General features: G+C 37.9%; 1 protein-coding gene across 1 annotated transcript in view; it reads right to left on the reverse strand.

Moving 5' to 3' along the window:
- The window catches only part of ANO3 (anoctamin 3), a gene marked incomplete at its 5' end in the record, with an annotated part of 271,220 nt that extends 253,607 nt beyond the window's left edge, over positions 1-17,613 (reverse strand). Inside the window, one exon of the mRNA XM_080815458.1 lies at positions 17,568-17,613. Coding sequence (XP_080671584.1) covers positions 17,568-17,613 — 46 coding nt within the window. The remainder of the gene's footprint in view (positions 1-17,567) is intronic.
- Between the last annotated feature and the right edge of the window lie 1,575 nt (positions 17,614-19,188).

Here is a 19,188-nt window from a genome sequence, read left to right on the forward strand (position 1 = left end):
TACACATAAAGTTAAACCTAAGTAATGATAATCTAGAAAAACGGTAAATAAGCCTGTATAGTGATAAACTAGAAAATCAGAATCTAATTATCTTAAAATGTGTAGAATATTTTAACAGGCACAATTTTTTAAGGTAATAATGTTTTTCCAAATTTTCTACAATGATCATGTTCTTTGAATATTAGAAAACAATTTTTAATTTAAGCCATGTGCAAATAAACTGCACAGATCCACTTCCTGCTAAGCAGCCTGCTCAGACCTGGTGAGCAGTTGGAGTTGGTAACAGGTCCTAGATCAGCAGGTGACAGGTCTGCACTTGTGCAGGACCCACCCCCCCAATGTTGATGGGTCATCCCCTGCTGATCAGCCTCACTCACACACCTCCCAAAGGAGAATGGACATGGCTTTTACTCTCACCCACAGTCCTTCTAAGAGTTTGAAAATTGGGTCCTTGGTATGAGCAATGAACTGGCTTCAACATTTTGGGTTGCTTTGGGGGGTTTCTCCACTCAGGTCCATCTGCTTGTTGTTTTTTTGTCTCCCCTTTACCCCTTCCCTTGTTTCCATTCTCCTCCACTCCTTCCTCTCTTTCTTTCACATTTAATGACATTCTAAGGTAAAGTGGGCATTGCTGGAAGAGTATCTCATCTCCAGTAGGAAAGGAAGTCATTGTTCTCAACTATTGGTTTCTGCTACTATCAGGTCTCCTCCAAACACGAAGGAAGATTTTTTCTTCACTGGCTTATTAGTTTCTCTAAGAAATTCTCATTCCTCACATGGCTTATATCAGTAAGGAAGGGTTCCTACTGAATAGTACCAGTTATTAGGACAAACAAGGAAATGCTTGTTAAAAATAGCAATAATTCCATGTACTTGGGAGTGTGCATTACATGATCCTTCTATCACATATTTGAGTTACATACTATCAGCAGTCTTATAAGTGTAAGACATTATTAGAACTAATATATTACTCTTTTTAAGTAGGTCACAGAAGGAATATCTAAACTTCAATTTAAAATTTTAAATGTAGTTTTTTAAAAAAATATTTTATTTTTAAGTAATCCTTATACCCACCATGGGACTCGAGATCAACCCTGAGATCAAGGGTCACATGTTCTACCAACTGAGTCATCCAGGCACCCCTAATATTAAATGTAGTTTTAAGGGATGGCTGGGTGGCTCAGTCGGTTGGGCCGCTGCCTTCGGCTCAGGTCATGATCCCAGGCTGCTGGGATCGAGTCCCGCATCGGGCTCCTTGCTCAGTGGGGAGCCTGCTTCTCTCTCTGCCTCTGCCTGCCACTTTGCCTGCTTGTACTCTCTCTCTCTGACAAACAAATAAGTAAAATCTTAAAAAAAATGTTTAAAAAAAATAAATGTAGTTTTAAGATCGACTTCGAGGATCAAACTCTAAGCTATATTAAGGTAATTTTGTAACTGGTACTAAAATAATGCATAGATTTAGAATTAAGTGCATGTTATGAATCAAAATAAATTCCCTGAGTTGGAAGTTAGTATAATAATATGTCTGACTTCTTCAATAAATGGTGCTGGGAAAGCTGGACAGCTATGTACAGAAAAATGAAACTCAACCATTCTTTTACACTATACACAAAGATAAACTCAAAATGGATGAAAGACCTCAATGTGAGACAGGAATCCATAAAAATCCTAGAGGAGAACATAGGCAGTAACCTCTTCGACATCAGCCACAGCAATCTCTCTCAAGACACGTCTCCAAAGGCAAGGGAAACAAAAGTGAAAATGAACTTTTGGGACTTCATCAAGATAAAAAGCTTCTGCACAGCAAGGAAACAGTCAACAAAACAAAGAGGCAACCCACTAAATGGGAGAAGATATTCACAAATGACACTACAGACAAAGGGCTGATAGCCAAGATCTATAAAAAAACTTCTCAAACTCAGCATCCAAAAAACAAATCAAAAAATGGGCAGAAGACATGAACAGACACTCCTTCAATGAAGACATACAAATGGCTAGCAGACACATGAAAAAATGTTCATCATCATTAGCCATCAGGGAAATTCAAATCAAAACCATATTGAGATACCACCTTATACTAGTCAGAATGGCAAAAATTCACGAGGCAAGAAACAACAAATGTTGAAGAGGATGTGGAGAAAGGGGAACCCTCTTACACTGTTGGTGGGAATGCAAGTTGGTGTAGCCACTTTGGAAAACAGTGAGGATATTCCTCAAAACATTAAAAATAGAGCTACCCTATGACCCTGCAATTGCACTACTGGGTATTTACCCCAAAGATACAGATGTAGTGAAAAGAAGGGCCATCTGTACCCCAATGTTCATAGCAGCAATGTCCATAGTCTCCAAACTGTGGAAAGAGCAAACATGCCCTTCAACAGATGAATGGATAAAGAAGATGTGGTCCATATATACAATGGAATATTACTCAGCCATCAGAAAGGATGAATACCCAACTTTTGCATCAAAATGGATAGGACTGGAGGAGATTATGCTGAGTAAAATAAGTCAAGCAGATAAAGTCAATTATCTTTCACTTACGTTTTCACTTACTAAATTCACTAATTTGTGGAGCATAAGAAATAACATGAAGGACATTAGAAGAAGGAAAGGAAAAGTGAAGGGGGGCGGAAATTGGAGGGGGAAGTGAACCATGAGAGACTATGAACTCCGAGAAACAAACTGAGGGTTTTAGAGGGGAGGTGGGTGGGGGAATGGGTGAGCCTGGTGGTGGGTATTAGAGAGGGCATGTATTATATGGAGCACTGGGTGTTATACGAAAACAATGAATCTTGGAACACTACATCAAAAAATAATAATATGTCTGACTTAACAGCTAAACAGTATCTCTTATTAACATAAGAATCTACTAATAATAAGCCCATGATTTCCTTTCAAAGGGTCTCGTAAACGTTTCTCTGTGCTTAAAAATCACAGGCCCTGCTTGGTAAGGGATTTTAAAATGAAGTGAAGGAAGAAAACCCATTGATTTCATAAGAGCAGCCACATGCTTCTGAAAACCCTGTAGCCTCATCTTAGGATAGACTTCCTTCTCCTATTTCCATGTCCTTTGGTTGCCTGTCATCAGCATTCTCAAACTCTGTTGTGAGCTGCTTTGTCCAGCTCTCTCCTTGTTAGGATGCCAGATCTTGGAGAGTGAAAGCCTCTTCTGATTTTTTTTTCCTCTAAATCCCTTGTATCTTTCACAATGTCTAGTAAAATCACTGAATGAGTAAATGAATTAAAATATGAATAAATAAGTGATTTTGTTTAATTCCAGAGTCATTCAAAACCTGGTCTTCAGGAACTCAGAAGAGTTAACCATAAATATAGAATGAATAAAACTTAGGTCAAAAGTTTAACGTCCAGGCACCTGGGTGGCTCAGTTAGTTGAGCATCTGACTCTTGATTTCGGCTCAGGTCATGATCTCAGGTCGTGAGGTCGAGCCCTGCATCAGGCTCTGTGCTCAGCAGGGAATCTATTTGATAATTCTCTCCCTCTCTTTCTGCCTCCCCCCCAAAAAAGTATATATTTAAAAAGTTTAATGTCCATTATTCCCATTACTGCAATACTCTTACAAATAGGTATGAATTGGCCATCTCTGCAATCCTTAAATTTAACTCAGTTTATAGATTGTAAACCTCAGAATATAGAACATGGTAAGAGTTTGATCAATATTTATAAAATAAACCCTTTTAGATTCTCAAGTTAGGCCTCAAAGAATGTGACATTAAAGATATTTCAGAGATTCTTATAGGAATATCCTATGCCTTTCATGGTTTTGGAGGATTAATGTATTGAACCCATATTAATTGTACACCTAAGAAATGACTTTCTATATGACAAAAATCAGTATATTATGATTACTATAAGTCATGCTTAATTATTTGTTTCTATCCTATCATACTGCATAAAGTAAGGCAGGATGTATTTAAGTGGTGATTTGGGATTACTATTTGTCTCAGGATCAGGAATGGGATAGGAACAGGAGAAAAGAAAAGAGTGAAATACGTTGCAAGCTAAGTCTAATGTTACGACGGGAAGAAGAGATGGGATTAAAGATTAAGTGAGTGGTATATTTTGAGGGATACTACTGAACTAGTAGAACATCTATACTTTTTTTTTTTTCATCTCTGCAAACAATACTCAGCGATCAGGGCCAGAGAGGACTATAGATAGATCATAACCAGCGTCTTTTGGCTCAGGATCAATTTCTTGGTCCAGTGGAACACATGGTATTGCATAGGGTATTGTACAATTTATTAGTTTTTAAATAAACCAAATGATATTTGGACTTCCAAGATACTATGCAAGCAGTACCTGAATTATTGCACAACTCTATCATAAAATGAATTCCCAATTTTTTTTTTTTTGCTTTACTCTGATTCCTCTTTTTCCCCATTGTCTGTATTTCTTTTCTCTTACAAGTACTATCAAAAAGAACCTTCTGCCCCTTCCTTCTGCTCCTGTGCATTCTTTCTCTCTCTCTCAAATAAATAAATAAATAAATAAATACCTTTTTGAAAGAAATGAAGAAAAATGTGCCCCTTGTCTTTAAGAGATTGATAAGAACAGAAAAAATTCCAGCAGCAGTGTAAAAGAAGTGATACTGACTTGTTCTCACCATGGGTATAGGTAGAGATGAATTTCAGATTGTATAACAAGTCTGACAAAAAGATTTCATTTCCACATGAACTCTGTCCTGGGAGTGCCATGTAAGGAAGCATTCTGAAGTCAGGCTTTGACTTGCACAAAAGAGGGCATTTAGAATACAAATATTTGCCTTCTCTTTTACTCTTCTACAGTATCAATACTGCATGCATGCACTGACAGTGCAAGAAGTTTCTGTATGCAACTACCACCTTATACTACCTCCTTATAAAAATTAGATGCTGGGAAATTTTACTGAAAACATTTCCAAAACGTTAATATAGGCAGCATATTTGGATTTCAGTGCTGGATCAGCACTGAATTATCCCAAGGACAAGGCTGACTGTAACTGTTCTTAAAGCTCTTTGCTTCCTTTCAAAATTTTAAGTGATTCCTTGACCACAGAAGTACTTTTATGATTAAAGCATGTGTCCAAACTGATGACAGCCAGTTACATCTTCAATAAAAATGGCTAAGAGATACTTACAGTGTTTCAACAGAGGTATCAATGGAAAAGAACTTAAACCCTAGCAGAGATACCTCAGCAGATGTCAAATTTCATTGAATGTTGTATTTTCAATGGTTAGCATAGTGCCTGGAACACAAGAGGTCTTCTGTAAAGTTTTTGTCAAAAACACATAATTGTGGGGCCTAGGATATGCTGCATAATGATTCCTGGTCCCTCATCATGTCTCATTCTAGTATAAACAAACTTAGAACTCAATATTCACATCCAGGTGAAATAGCAACAAATGTTAAAATCCAGATTTGAGAGGGTAGGATAGAGGATACACTAAAGGGAATGGGTATTGTTGGAGAAGGTGGTTTAGAGGAGCATGAGAATGGAAGGGAGTCTTGCTAAGATGGTAAGAAAATCTTCATAGATCGTCACCATCCTATAAAAAGTGAGGTACAAGCTGTAACAGAAATTTTGAAAGATTCTTTGTTGATATCTCTGCTGTATCTTATAACTGACTGAATTTCACAAAGGGCCAAAATCCTTCCCCTTTGCACTGTGTACAAAGATCATATCCTGACATGTTTACAGTAACTATTCATCAATGTACTATTTTTTCCTAATCCAATTTCTTCAGTGTAACTCATGGCAGAAAGAAGCTACTCTCCCTACACCTAGTATATCTCATGGTACACTAGCAAGTCCATAGGATTTAATCTCATGTTTGCCACATATTAGCTATGTGGTCATGTGCAACTTCCTTAACTTCCCAGTCTGTTTCCTTATCTGTGAAACAGACTTTTGACTCAAAGTGTTAACATAAGAATTATGTGATAGAACATATACACAATGGCTAGCAAACTGATGAACACACAGTGGGCTCTGAACTATTATCAGCTCCTTTCAGCCACCTTAGTAAAAACCTCTATAGAGAAGAAGATATGCACCCATATTGCTGGTCCAAATTCTAGCTCTGTTATTCACCTGTCTTACATTACCAAATGCTCAGCTTATGTTACTACATAAACTATCTGTCATGCTATGCCTCAATTTCCTTACCATAAAATGGAGTGGGTAGTACCTTCTTTGATGGATTTCTGAGAATTAGATGGGTTAATGCAAATCAAGCACACAGTGATGAGCCATCTTCAGTAAGCTCAATTACAAGCCCTCCATGTTTCAAGACCGCTATCTTTAAAAGCCTTCAATGAACACATGATAACATCTTTTCATTTACTGAGCAGTTAAATAAGATTTAAATCTGACAAAATATTCTTAGAAGAAACAAAATTCAAATATATTAAGCTTTATATCTATTGAATATCTTTCATATCAAGGATTTTTAATTAGGCTGAAGAAATGAATATTAGATAATTTCAAAGAAGCCTTGATTGTCTCATTTCCAGTTGGCTACAAAGGGTTGTTTTTCAAGATTTGGCCTGAAGCAGAGAAAAGTTCAGAATCTCCCCATCCCTTTTTTTACTTTTTTATATCAAATCATGCCATTCCTAAAGACCATACAGTATTCAAGCACCCTGCAGGACTCTGATTATATAAAGAAAATTCTCAGAATTAGGTCTTAAACATTATATTTAGATAGAATTTTCTCAGGCATACATTCATTATTCAGTTATACAGCGTTTTTAGAGAGAATAAATTAAGTTTTGCAAAACATTATTTTATATGGACTATGGACTAAAGTAACTGCTTATTTGTGACTTAAATTCTAGAGTACTCTTTTCTAGCTGGGTATAAGTGCCTGTGAGTGGGTGATTTCTTCACATCTGGTAAGAGTTATGACTAACTGCAAGCTGTTCAGTGTGGTACATACCACCAACTCACTTGTCTTGGAGCAATGTGTGAGAAATAGAAAAGCATTATTCAAAATATGAATGCTCCAAAGGAGGCATTATACCAAAGATAGTATTTTAAAAGACAGTGTTTTCCTCAGTAAGGAAATTTGAATTTACTGCTTTACCCCCAATTTTCTTGTCTACAGTCAGTGACTGACATCTGAAAAATACTTCTTTTTTATTATAGCAGGCCATGATATATTTTATAATATATAAAATATGGTGAAGAGAAAGATGTAATTTGAACCCTTTCTATATAAAATTCTTTGTAATTATCACTCTATACTTTCATTTCATGAATATCATGGGGCCCTTGGGTGGCTCAGTTGAGCTTCTGGCTCTTGATTTGGGCTCAGGTTGTGATCTCAGGTTCCTGAGATCGACCCCACATGGGGTTCCACACCTAGTGGGGAGTCTTCTTGAGGATTTCTCTCCCTCTGTCCCTGCCCCTCCTCCTGCTCATGTGCTCTCTTTCTTTCTCAAAAATAAATAATTAAATGTTTAAAAAGAATATCATGATTCTATTTTCTAAATTTATACCTTATGTTGATATTTGTAGATTTAACATGATTAAAAAGAAGTAAGTCTAAGTACTGGACTGTAAAGAAAAAGTGTTAAACTTGACTTTTCCTGACTTATGTTTAGTAGGAACATTTATTCTACAAGCATAAATTATACTGGAATGTCTTTGAACTTCTTAAGATCAGGAAAAAGTAGCAAAAAAATAGAGAGTCAGATTGATATAGGTCTTATTTTTTTTTTAAGTACACACTATAGCAAGTAATCCCCTAAACAACCTTACCAGTTCCAACTTACATAGGAAAAAATGGGAAATTTAGAGAAATAAAAATATTGGCAAAAATCATACATTACAAATCCTAAGAAGCATAATTTTTAAAAACATTTAATTATTTGAGAAAGAAAGAGAGCACATGAACAGGAGGAGGGGCAGAGAAAGAGGGAGAGAAATCCTCAAGAAGACTCCCCACTAGGTGTGGAACTCCACATGGGGTTGATCTCAGGACCCTTAGATCACAACTTCAGCCCAAATCAAGAGCCAGGAGCTCAACTGAGCCACCCAGGGGACCCCAAGAAGCATCATGTGAATCCAAGCTGCTTGACATCTCCACTCAAGTTCTTGACCATTTATCTCTCTCATAAGTCTGAGGTCATCTTATGTTACTATGTTCAGTCGGTAGTCAAGGTAATTCTAGGCAAGTACACTATAAGTGCACCACTGTCTGCAAGTACACCACTGTGTCTGTTAAGATTCACCAGTTCACGGCTAAACGTGGTTTTTTGTGTGTGTGTGTGTGTTTTAAGGATTTGTTTGTTTATTTGACAGAGAGAGATCACAAGTAGGCAGAGAGGCAGGCAGAGAAAGAGAGGAGGAAGCAGGCTCCCCGCCGAACAGAGAGCCCTATGCGGGACTCGATCCCAGGACTCTGAGATCATGACCTGAGCCGAAGGCAGAGGCTTAACCCACTGAGCCACCCAGGTGCCCCAGCTAAACGTGTTTTGAATAAGCCAAAGTTGAGCTAATGTTAGGGAATTAAAGTCACTTTACCGAAAAGGGAAAAGAAGTTAAATTTTTGTAATCAGCTAAACTTTGGGAGAATGATTTGAAAAATGCCTTGGGAAATGTTGAAATAACCAAGTGGATAGTAGAGATTATGTAGGCAAAGAGAAAAACACTGTGCTGAGTAATGGCCAACCATTAATCTCACTGATTTGAAGTTAGGATAGGGAGCTACTAGTGTTTTACAAAAACATTAGTTACCAAGTATTGAGCCTACTATTTAAGCAATCACTGTAGGAGGAATTAACCATACAGAATTGCTAATTTTCATGACATTTCCACCTCTGGATAGCTACCTTAGCTCCGCCACTCCTACTTGTGTGACCTTGAACATTAGCTTTTCTACCCTTCAGTTTCCTCAACTGTGAAATTACAGTAACAGATATGTCTCTTTATGAAGATTAAGTGGGATACTATAAGCAAAACACTTCAAACAGTGTCTGGCAATAGTATTTATTATTCAGAGTCCGTAAGTAATGAAACTGAAACACATTGAAATTAGCTTGCCCATGGTCACTATGTGAACAGTCTTAAGATTTGAACACAATTCTGTGATTTCATATTATGCTTCTTATTTCACATAGTGTTTTCACCATGACTTTAAATTATGACAATGAATTGTTAAAAAAATAAATAAATCACCACAAATCTAACACACATCTTCCCTATACATAAATCAAGAAGAACTATAAACTTTTACAATGTATTGTACTTTTAAGGCCCCACTCTGAAATATTTCACTATGTGAGGGTATGTGCTAAAGCCCCCTTATTTTTCAAAAAGTTATACAGTAAAAAAATAGGACCTAAAATACCTACAGCAAATATAAGGAACTGACAGCATTTGAGGTATTTATAAAGGTCAATATAGAAGAACTGAAGGCAAAGTCTGAGAGCTCTTCTCTACAAGTCAGATGACTCATTTGCTGAAGTGTCCAGTAAATGAGCCAAGGCAGTAACTCCCATTTAGGAAGTTTCCTCATACCTTAAAAAGGATGGATTGGGGATTGTAGTTAATACAGAGACACACTAAAGTTATATTTTCTTAGGACTAAATGCATGTATTCATCTAAGTCTAAGATCTACATCGTTTACCTCTACTACTAATAAAGAACACCTATTCACAACCTGCTGTAGCCCACACACTTTAATTCATTATCTCATTCAGTGCTTACGTAGTTAGTATTTTATAAAAGTTTTTCAAATGGGCTCAGTTGTTAGAATCCTGTAGGATGCATGCTTGCTAAGGACACAGATTCCTAGTCTCCTCCCCTGGAGGGAGAAGAGATTATAAATCTGGAGGGACTGAAGAATTGCATTTAACAAGAACTCCAGGTGATTCTTCATATCTTGAAAATTTGGATCTTCTAATTGAAAAACATGAGCTAAGGTAGATGAAAAAAATTGCTCAAGATACCACTGAGTGATGGAAACACAGTTTAAACTGGACCTTGTACATGTATCTGCAAAACCCGACCCCTCGCCCCCTGACTAAATTGCTGTTAAATGTGCTCCAAAGCCAAATATAAGATATGTACAATTTTAGGGAGTGCCTGGGTGGCTCAGTCGGTTAACCATCTGCCTTTGGCTCAGGTCATGATTCCAGAGTCCTGGGATTGAGCCCTACCTTGGGCTCTCCGCTGAGCAGGGATCCTGCTTCTCCCTTCTCCCCACTTGTGCTCTCTCTCACTATTTCTGTTCCTATCGCTGTCTCTCTCAAATAAATAAATAAAATGTTTAATATATACTTATATACATATTATATAGATATAAATATATACTTTTACATAAATAAATTTTTATAAATATATACACACACAATTTTAAGAGTTGACAGATGTCTTTTGGTCAGCCTATTAACTTTCTAGAAATGTAATGCTAAAAAGTGCACCTAAGACTAATACAGTGCATTAAAAAAAAAAAAAACAGTTTTCATGTCTACCCAGTTTTATGCATGGGGAAGTCCTCTCCTCCAATGCCAACTTGGTCTCTGTGCCAGTGAGGATGTGAATAGAGGGACTCGTGTTTTGGTGACCCTGGATCCTGCATTTGGTTCTGATTTCTCATGTGCCTGCTGGGTTGGAACCAATCAGAATTTAAAGTAAATGCTGTTTTGCAATGCAGTTAGTTTAGCAGTTAAGGTAGTGACGTGAAGGGACAGGCAGGTTCATTGTACCAATGCACTGCCGGCTGGAATATGATTTCACACTTCTATAACTTCTGATGAACTACAGAGTCAGAAGGTATCATAGACATTATTCCATCTAAAGTTCTCATTTTACTGAAGCCACAGAATGGACAGTGAGCTATCCATGATGTAGCTCAGAAATCACTGAAATCTGCCTGGAACTCTGATAGTTTTATAGAGAAGAATGAGAGAAAACCAGAGTACAAGCTACAGACAGCCATGGTGGAAATCAAATGGGAGTGAGCAGCCTTTCAGCTGCCTCAGTTTTTTTTGTTTTGTTTTGTTTTGTTCCGTCCTCCAGAGAACTTGGAGCAAGGAGGCTTCCTTACTTCCTTATGGAATGCAGAAAAATTAGAAGGTAGACCTCCGAGTCAGGGAGGGCTGTGTTCACCCCTCAGTACTGTCACTCATTAACAGCTAATGAGCTACACCTCAAAGAGCTACACCTCAATTCCCTTGCCTTGAAAATAGGAAAAATGATACATCTAACTACTAAAGGTTTAGTGAGCATCAGATATGAATTGTACTTTTAAACTTTGGGGTGAGTAACATCTACACTGTATTTGCTGTTGCTGCTGCTGGTTTTAGTGGTGGCGTTATCATTATCCTCCTCTACAATCCTGAGAGGTGGGATGACCACCCACGGATCTGGATAAAGAACCTATGGCTCAGAAAAGGCAAATTCCCAAGTTACAGAGATAGTGACAGAATTCAATCCCATGGAATTCAAGTCCGTGTTCTTTTCATCAAGGTACACCTATTTAACATTAATCTACACACTTAACCTTAATATTTTCTAAACATCTGCATAATTGTAAAACACTGAAATAATAAACAGAAAGAGGCCAGGCTTTTTTTTTTTTTTTTTTTTAAGGTTTGGGTTCTTTTGAGAAGTTGATTTATATAATTATCAACCCCCAATAATTTTTTTTTCAGTAACACCCATGGGCAGAGTAGAATGTTAAATCCTTGATTCAAATGAAGACTTAAGCTCCTTAGAATCCTCGAGAAATGTAATGTTTTGGGTAACTGAACTTCTAGATAGCTTTGGAACACTCATATTTTTATCTTATAATTATTTTGGATGGAATTTCTTTTAAATGTTATCACTTCTCTTCATTCCTAAGAGGATATTTATTTATCACATATTCTATATTATTTTTGCTAATTCAAAGTCATCATTTTAAACCTCAATATTCTTACTTTGAAGTGACACAGTAATTCTTCTGAGCCATTGGACGTATGCAGCATTTTTAAAGAAATGGTCCCAGATGGCTGCATAGTATTCCATTGTAAATATATATACCACATCATCTTGCCATTTGCAAGGACCTAGATGGAACTAGAGGGTATTATGCTGAGTGAAATAAGTCCACCAGAGAAAGACAATTATCATATGATCTCTCTGATATGAGGAATTTGAGAGTCAGGGCGGGAGGTTCGTGGGGGGGGAAGGGAGGGAAAAGTGAAACAAGATGGGACCGGGGAGGGAAACAAACCATAAGAGATTCTTAATCTCAGGAAACAAACTGAGAGTTTTTGGGGTTGGGGGAGAGATAGGTGGCTGGGTGATGGACACCGGGGAAGGTATGTGCTATGATGAGTGCTATGAATTGTATAAGACTGATGATTCACAGACCTGTACCCTTGAAACAAATAATACATTATATGTTAATAAAAAAAAAGAAAGAAAGGAATAAAAGAAATGGTCCCAGACACATGTGTTTCCTATTTGGATAGAAATTTCTCTACATTCCCTTCATAGTTGGGCTCTCCCCCACTGGGAGATTATCACTGGGGAACTAGAGTTGTAAATATGTAGGAAATCTACAGAGGAGGTAAAGAAAGAGAAGGGTGAAAATTAAAAGACAGAGTAGAAAGACCTGAGGAGTTCTCCATTAGATTCAGTGCCTAATCCTTTGTGATCAGGCTGATAGCACCAGCCTGAGAGAAGTATAGTTTCTGACCCCAAAATATCCCCCCCCCCTGAATTTTTTTCTCCTATGTGGCAGGGATTTTTTAAAAGAGGCAATACCTTCTCTTTTCATAAATAAAAGAATCAACTGGCAAAATACCAGGGAGAGTCAGTACACATGTGTGAATGCATTTCTGTCAGTGTATAAATGGCTCCAGATATTTTTTTTTCTCATTTTACCAGGGGAAGAGCATAAGAAAGTCCTAGATCCTAAAGATATGAGTGAGAGGAAAATGAGACTTAAACAGTGGATATCAGAGATTCTGAAACTAAGTATTCCCCCCAGCAATGTCCCTTCAGGGTCTTAGGAACTAGGAACTGAACACAAAGCAGGATGGCTGCTGAGAGGCTTCACAGGTGGGCACCTGCCATTGCAAGTAATTTATTTTGAGGAAAAAAAAAGAGAGAGAGAGAGAGAGAGAGAATACAAGTACTTTGTGGTTTGCAGATTCCCAAGTACATGTAAAGATTATTATTAAGCCACTTTTTGAGTAGGAAGTGTTTGATTCCATGGAATTATTAAAAACACTCTTTTCATGTTTAACCAAATGTCCCTTAGAATAATGATGAATCACTTAACAGCTTCAACTAATTCCATTAAGCCCAAGGCTTTAAGGACAGGCTGTGTTTGAGGTGACCTATGGTTTCCCTCAAAGTCTTGCTGGCTGTATTGGTAAATAACAGCCACCACAAGCCAGAACTCACATTGTCCTTTTCTTGCCCACTTTTGATTGATGCACGAATCCACCCTCAATCAAGTGAACAGAGCAAGCCAGGCTGGGAAGCACAGTTGGACTTTCACCAGATATCACTGCTGACTTGCCAGCTAACGTGTTCCTCCAATATGTGCGAAGGCAAAGGCAAAAACACAGTCCCAGTTCTCTGTAAGCATAATACACTCCAGTGTAATCCTGAGACTTCAGAAATAAACTGTGGAATACTCTGCCCCCCTCCCTGTTCTCCCATTTTACTTCCTAATTTATTAAGCCTCTTAATAAAACAATGTAAATTCAATCAAAGTAAAATAAAAAATTATTAGAATATTAAAAAATTAAAAATATATGTAGGTGTCTTCAGAAAACAAAAGTTAACTGGCATTGTCAATAAAAAATATGTCAACATCTTCCTAGAAAAATACAGAGTTTCCTATAATTTGCATAAAGGTTGTGACTTCCTACTAAACACAGTTTTCTGAAGAAGATTTTTGCAGTAATAGGTTCAAGAATGAAAGCATTCTTGATAATGCCATCGCTAAGCACCATATCTGACATACGGCAAGAGCTTGGTAAATATGGGTTGAGTGGAGAGTGAATAAGTACAGTTTATTTACAGTGAAATTTTGAAGTTATGAAATGAATATCTAAACTCACTCTATGGGAATTTTTGAGAGCCCTTCCTGAGAAATGGGCATGGGAGTTGCGTAGTTTGTGACTGTAAATCAAGACTATTGCAAGGAATTTTTAGATGGCCTGGAGTCTCATTTTCCTTAAAAATACCCCAAAATAATGAAAGTGAGACAAAGTAAAATAAAGGACAACAACTTCTAAGGGAACTGTTGAGGGCGTTGTTGTTGTTGTAGTTGTTGTTGTTGTTTTTACTCCTAAGTAGTCAAAAAGCAGATGGGCCTGGGAAGAAGAGTGGCCATCATTATTTTTTTATTATTATTATTAATTATTCACTATACTTATGGGCCCCAATCTGTGTGCCAAACTGCTGAACACATTAGGGGTTTGCAATGTAGATATCTTCATTTCACAGAGGTATTAACTGAAGTTTAGAGATCTTAAAGAAAAAAACTTGTAAGTAGTATATGTAGAATTAAAATGCAAGGCTGAAAATGAAGGCTGCAGATTAAATTAATGGAGAAATCTGGTTTTTCAGATAGTATTTCATTTTACAGAAAACAATTCTGGCATCTATTAGAGTTATTGAAAAATGCTGATTACTCAATTAGATAGATATTACTATCAGTGAGGGAATTTGTATCAGGGATTGATTACTACATAGTTCTACATACTACATACATTACTACATAGTTCTCCTGGCTTGCTGAGAGTTTATTTTACTTATTTTTTAAAAGATTTTATTTATTTATTTGTCAGAGAGAGAGAGAGAGACAGAGAGAGCACAAGGAGAGGCAGAGGGAGAAGCAGGCTCCCCACTAAGCAGGGAGCCTGATGTGGGATTTGATTCCAGGAGCCTGGGATCGTGACCTGAGCTGCAGGAAGATACTCAACCAACTGAGCCACCCAGGCGTCATGCTTGCTGACAGTTTAAATAGAGAGAGTGTCTATTTTTCAAGTGTTAGCGAACGTTTTTAAAGTCTTACACTAATGGTGTTTTCTGAATACTTCATGCTTTTTCTAGGTATTATAGAGTTGAAATAAAAATAAAAAAACAAACATTAATTTGACTTGATTAAAACAAAAAGTCATCCCCAGAAACTGGTTTACTCAGCTAAATTCTTCCTTCCTTCCTTCCTTTCTCTCTTCCTTCCTCCCTTCCTTCCCCCTTCCTTCCTTCTTTCCTTCCTTCCTTTCTTTCTTTCTTAGATTTTATTTATTTATTTGAGAGAATGTGGTGAGGTGGAGAAGATGAAAGGGGGAGGGTGAGCGGGAGAAGCAGACTCCCTGGTGAGCAGGGAGCCCAGACTGAGGAAGAAGAAACGGGGCTCCATCCCAGAACTCTTGGGATCATGACCAGAGCCAAAGGCAGATGTTTAAGCTACTGAGCCACCCAGGTGCCCCTAAAATATTTCTTGTGAACTGAAAGCAAGGCTTTCCTCTTTGGCCCAGGAAGAAATGATCTTTGTTTTCACATTGCCACCTGCCCTTCTCCAAGGAACAGAGAAAGAGAAGTCAAAAAGGCTGGAGGGGTCGGGAGTTGACTCTTTTCAAAGAAGTAGAGTCCAAAGAAATTAAACACTTTGCTCAAGGTTTTTAAGCTAGTTACAAAGGCAAGCTTAGTAATTAGAACTCTAGAGTTTCAGCATATTCTCCATTTTAATGTGAAGTTTTCAGGTTAATGTTATGCTGAAAAGCACCCCTAAAAGCTTTCTGTCTCAGGCTTCCTGGGTCAGAAAGCATCTAAAATCTTATTTTGCTTCTTCTTTGAAAGATTAAAGTAGCTAATCCTTAGTTTATTATATTTTTTTGGAATGCCCATTCATGGTTAAGAAGCAATTAACCAGAACCACTTTATTGGTGCTTCCTTTCCCATCCCTCCTCCTCTCCACATTTATCCTTCTGCTAAAGTTGTTTTTTTGTGCCAAAAAGTAAAAGACTTGAAAATAATGCTCATAATGTATCATAAAGGAAACCAAATGTTTTTGGACAATATGAAGAACAAAGATTTGTACAATTTTTTATGACTCACTTTGAGCAATCACAGGTGGTCTTTAAATTGGCAGGTGTTAGCTTTTAAAAGCAAAATATGTATCCATACATAATAAGTTGTGTGGGGACCATTTCAAGGTTCCAGTTCCAAGAATGAGTCACCTATAGCCATGCATCAGAGAATATTAATTGTATGAAGCTAAGGTAAAGTTCCTATCATCTTTGTCTTCATTCTTAAAGTGTACATGTGTTTAAAGTAATGATTAAAGAGAACATGACTCCTTGAAACAATTTAATTCTCTTTGGAACACTTAGATTTGACGTGGAAGCACACTATGTGAAATTTTTGTCTAACCAGACAGTATTTCATCCCACTCCCAATTTCAACATATTTTTTTTAAAAGAACCTAGAGAATTTGGACTGTAACAGAGTACAAAATTATGGAATTTGAAGCTCACTCAGTCCCATATTCTGCCTAATGCAGGAATCCCTATTAGATTATCCCTGGTATGTCTATCCAGATTTTGCTTTAAAAAAGTCAATGATCTATACAGAAACAACTGTTGACTATAGATAGATAGATGGACAGATAAGAGTATAGATAATAACATAAATAAATATTCACTTCAATATGAATGAGCCAAGTTACCATTCCAGAATTCACATATTTTAGGTACCTTATGGTCAACTGTGGCATAATTACCATCACCATTATTAATTCAATAAAATGGTAATTATGCTATTTAATACATGTTTTTGGACCAACTCCAAAAAATTGGGAATATGCCTAAACATAAACATGCCCTAGAAAAATACTTTTCAACAAAATAGGGAATAAGGACCAAAGAGTGAAGATAACTAGGGATATTTCTTGATTTGGTTATGAGCATAGGTACTCATACCACTGCATCCAGGGAGAAACATGAAGGAGAAGCTAAGAGAGATAATACAAAGCCCCCAGAAGAGGAACCTACCAACAATAACAAAAGCCTGAAACCCAGAATCAAATATAGGATGTGGGCAAAATTAAGTTTTCCAAGAAAGTTTCAGAACCCTTTCAACAGGCCAACTTCTGGAACTGTCCAAAAATTCATTTATCTAGGACTGTGTAAAAGCATCTCAAATAAGAGGTTTATTCATGTGAAGCTTCTTAGCCATTTGAATGACAGACTGGGGCAAACATGGTCCAACATTTCTGTCCTCAAACCTCAGAGCACTATTGGGCTGGTAAAATAACCCTTACTCAGCTGGTTTACTGCAATGCAATGAAACAGTCTTAGTAGAGATAGTACATTAAATCAAGTCCCTGAAATGACGAATTCCGCTTCTCCCTGGGACCGTGCGGAGGCTCAGAAATCAGACTCATCTTGGATGCAGAGTAAAGAAGCATTTTTTTTTTTTTTTTAACTTCACAGAGTTCTCCACCTCTGCGTCGCATTAGCCTGGAAAGGATGCTCCTACACAACTGCAAGGGCATGCAGAGGGGGACGTGACGCCCTTAGGGAGGGGGGACCAAGATTCCAACTGACCTTTTTGCTGTTTAAAGGACTGAATCGAGCCTGAGTGGTGGACCATTTTCACTCTGCGCGTCCCCGCTGGGTTCGGAAGCTGTCCGAGAGGGAGGCGGAGGAATAGGAGCCAGACTCTCTGAGAGGCTCCCGGGCGCCACACAATCTCTGAGCCTCCGCGAGCGCGCTGCAATCCAACACCTGCTTTAGCCGGCACTTTGCTCCTAAGGCTGCGCGCCCACCGTTGTTATGGCAACGCCGGAGGGCGGTCCAGCGTCCAGCTCCCCTTAGCGGCTACTCGGGGAATTAACCTCGCATCCCCAGAGCGTCCAGTGCCGCAGTGTGGGTGGGCGTTGCGTTGGGTTTGCCTGGCAAGGGAGGGGAGGACTTTTCTTAGCGACTATAAATAAATCCGAGCAAATCTCTGGAGCCACTAAGTAATTACCTCTTTTTCAAGTTTTGAGTCTGGCTATTATACTGAGGCACAGTTTTGATTTCCTAAAAGTTGGTCTGTAAATACTGGCACTTACAGAAGGGCAAAGCTGATCTCGCCTCTGAAAGAAATGCAGCAGCAGATGGAGAGACGTTTCTGTCTTTCCCTCTCAAACTCGAGCACAGAAATATGGATAACTTTCACTTAGCCACTAGAATGGTTTTATTAAATAAGTTAAATGTCTAGCACATTACATGTGAGTTATCCTCTTGTATTTTAGATATTGAGGCCTCAAATCATAAGATAGTGACACTGGACCATTTATTTACCTACTAAGTAACAGGTGTTGAAAAGACACTATCTACCATGCTAAATGTAATCCTCACAAAAACCTTATAAAGTAGATAGAATATTATTTTAATATAGTAAAAGAAACTGAGGCCTGAGACAACAAAGAATTCTCAAGACCATAAAAACCAACACCTTATGTTGAGAGAGGAAGATATCTGACACCCAAAGGGGTGAAGTAACTTGGGGAGGACCAAACCACAGTGGCCCCAAAATAGGGACAGGAGCCAGTTCGGCACCTTCCTCAAGTGGCCTCTCTCCTCCTCTTACCTTCTTCCTGCGGATTCAGATTTTTTACAGATTTACAGCTATTTTACAGATTCAAACCTCGTAGCTCCTCCTGGAAGATGTAGCATTACCGCACAGACACAGCAAGCATCTATGCTTCCCTGATTTTTGAAGGTTTGTGAGACTAACTCAATCAGTTGAACAATTCAAGTAAAGGGAGATGGAAAAGAGAAAGATGGAATGATGTCAAGGTTTTCAAAACCTCAAACAGGTTGAGTTACCATCATGCTTTGATTTCACCTGGAGTGTATAACACAAGGGAAGTAAAGGAACGCAGCTTTGAACAAGAAAACATTCTAGTTAAATATGACTGCATAATCGCTCTGAAACTAAAAGATTTAAACTACAATTTATTAATATCTCTCATGATATTTCAGAGGTTGGTCAGTCAGCCTGGTGGTTCTGACTAGATTCTTCTTGAGTTTTCTGTGGCTAGGCACTGAGAAGAGAGAAATTTGATTCCACTCTCAGGGAAAGGCATATAGCAAAGAATGTACAGCCTTCTTTAATGAAGGATAATGGTTTCTCCAGAAGGAAGATGTTGAACATTCAGTAAAAGTCCAGGATGCAAAC

Source organism: Martes martes (assembly GCF_963455335.1).
Source record: "Martes martes genome assembly, chromosome: 10".
Taxonomy (NCBI): Eukaryota; Metazoa; Chordata; class Mammalia; order Carnivora; family Mustelidae; genus Martes; species Martes martes.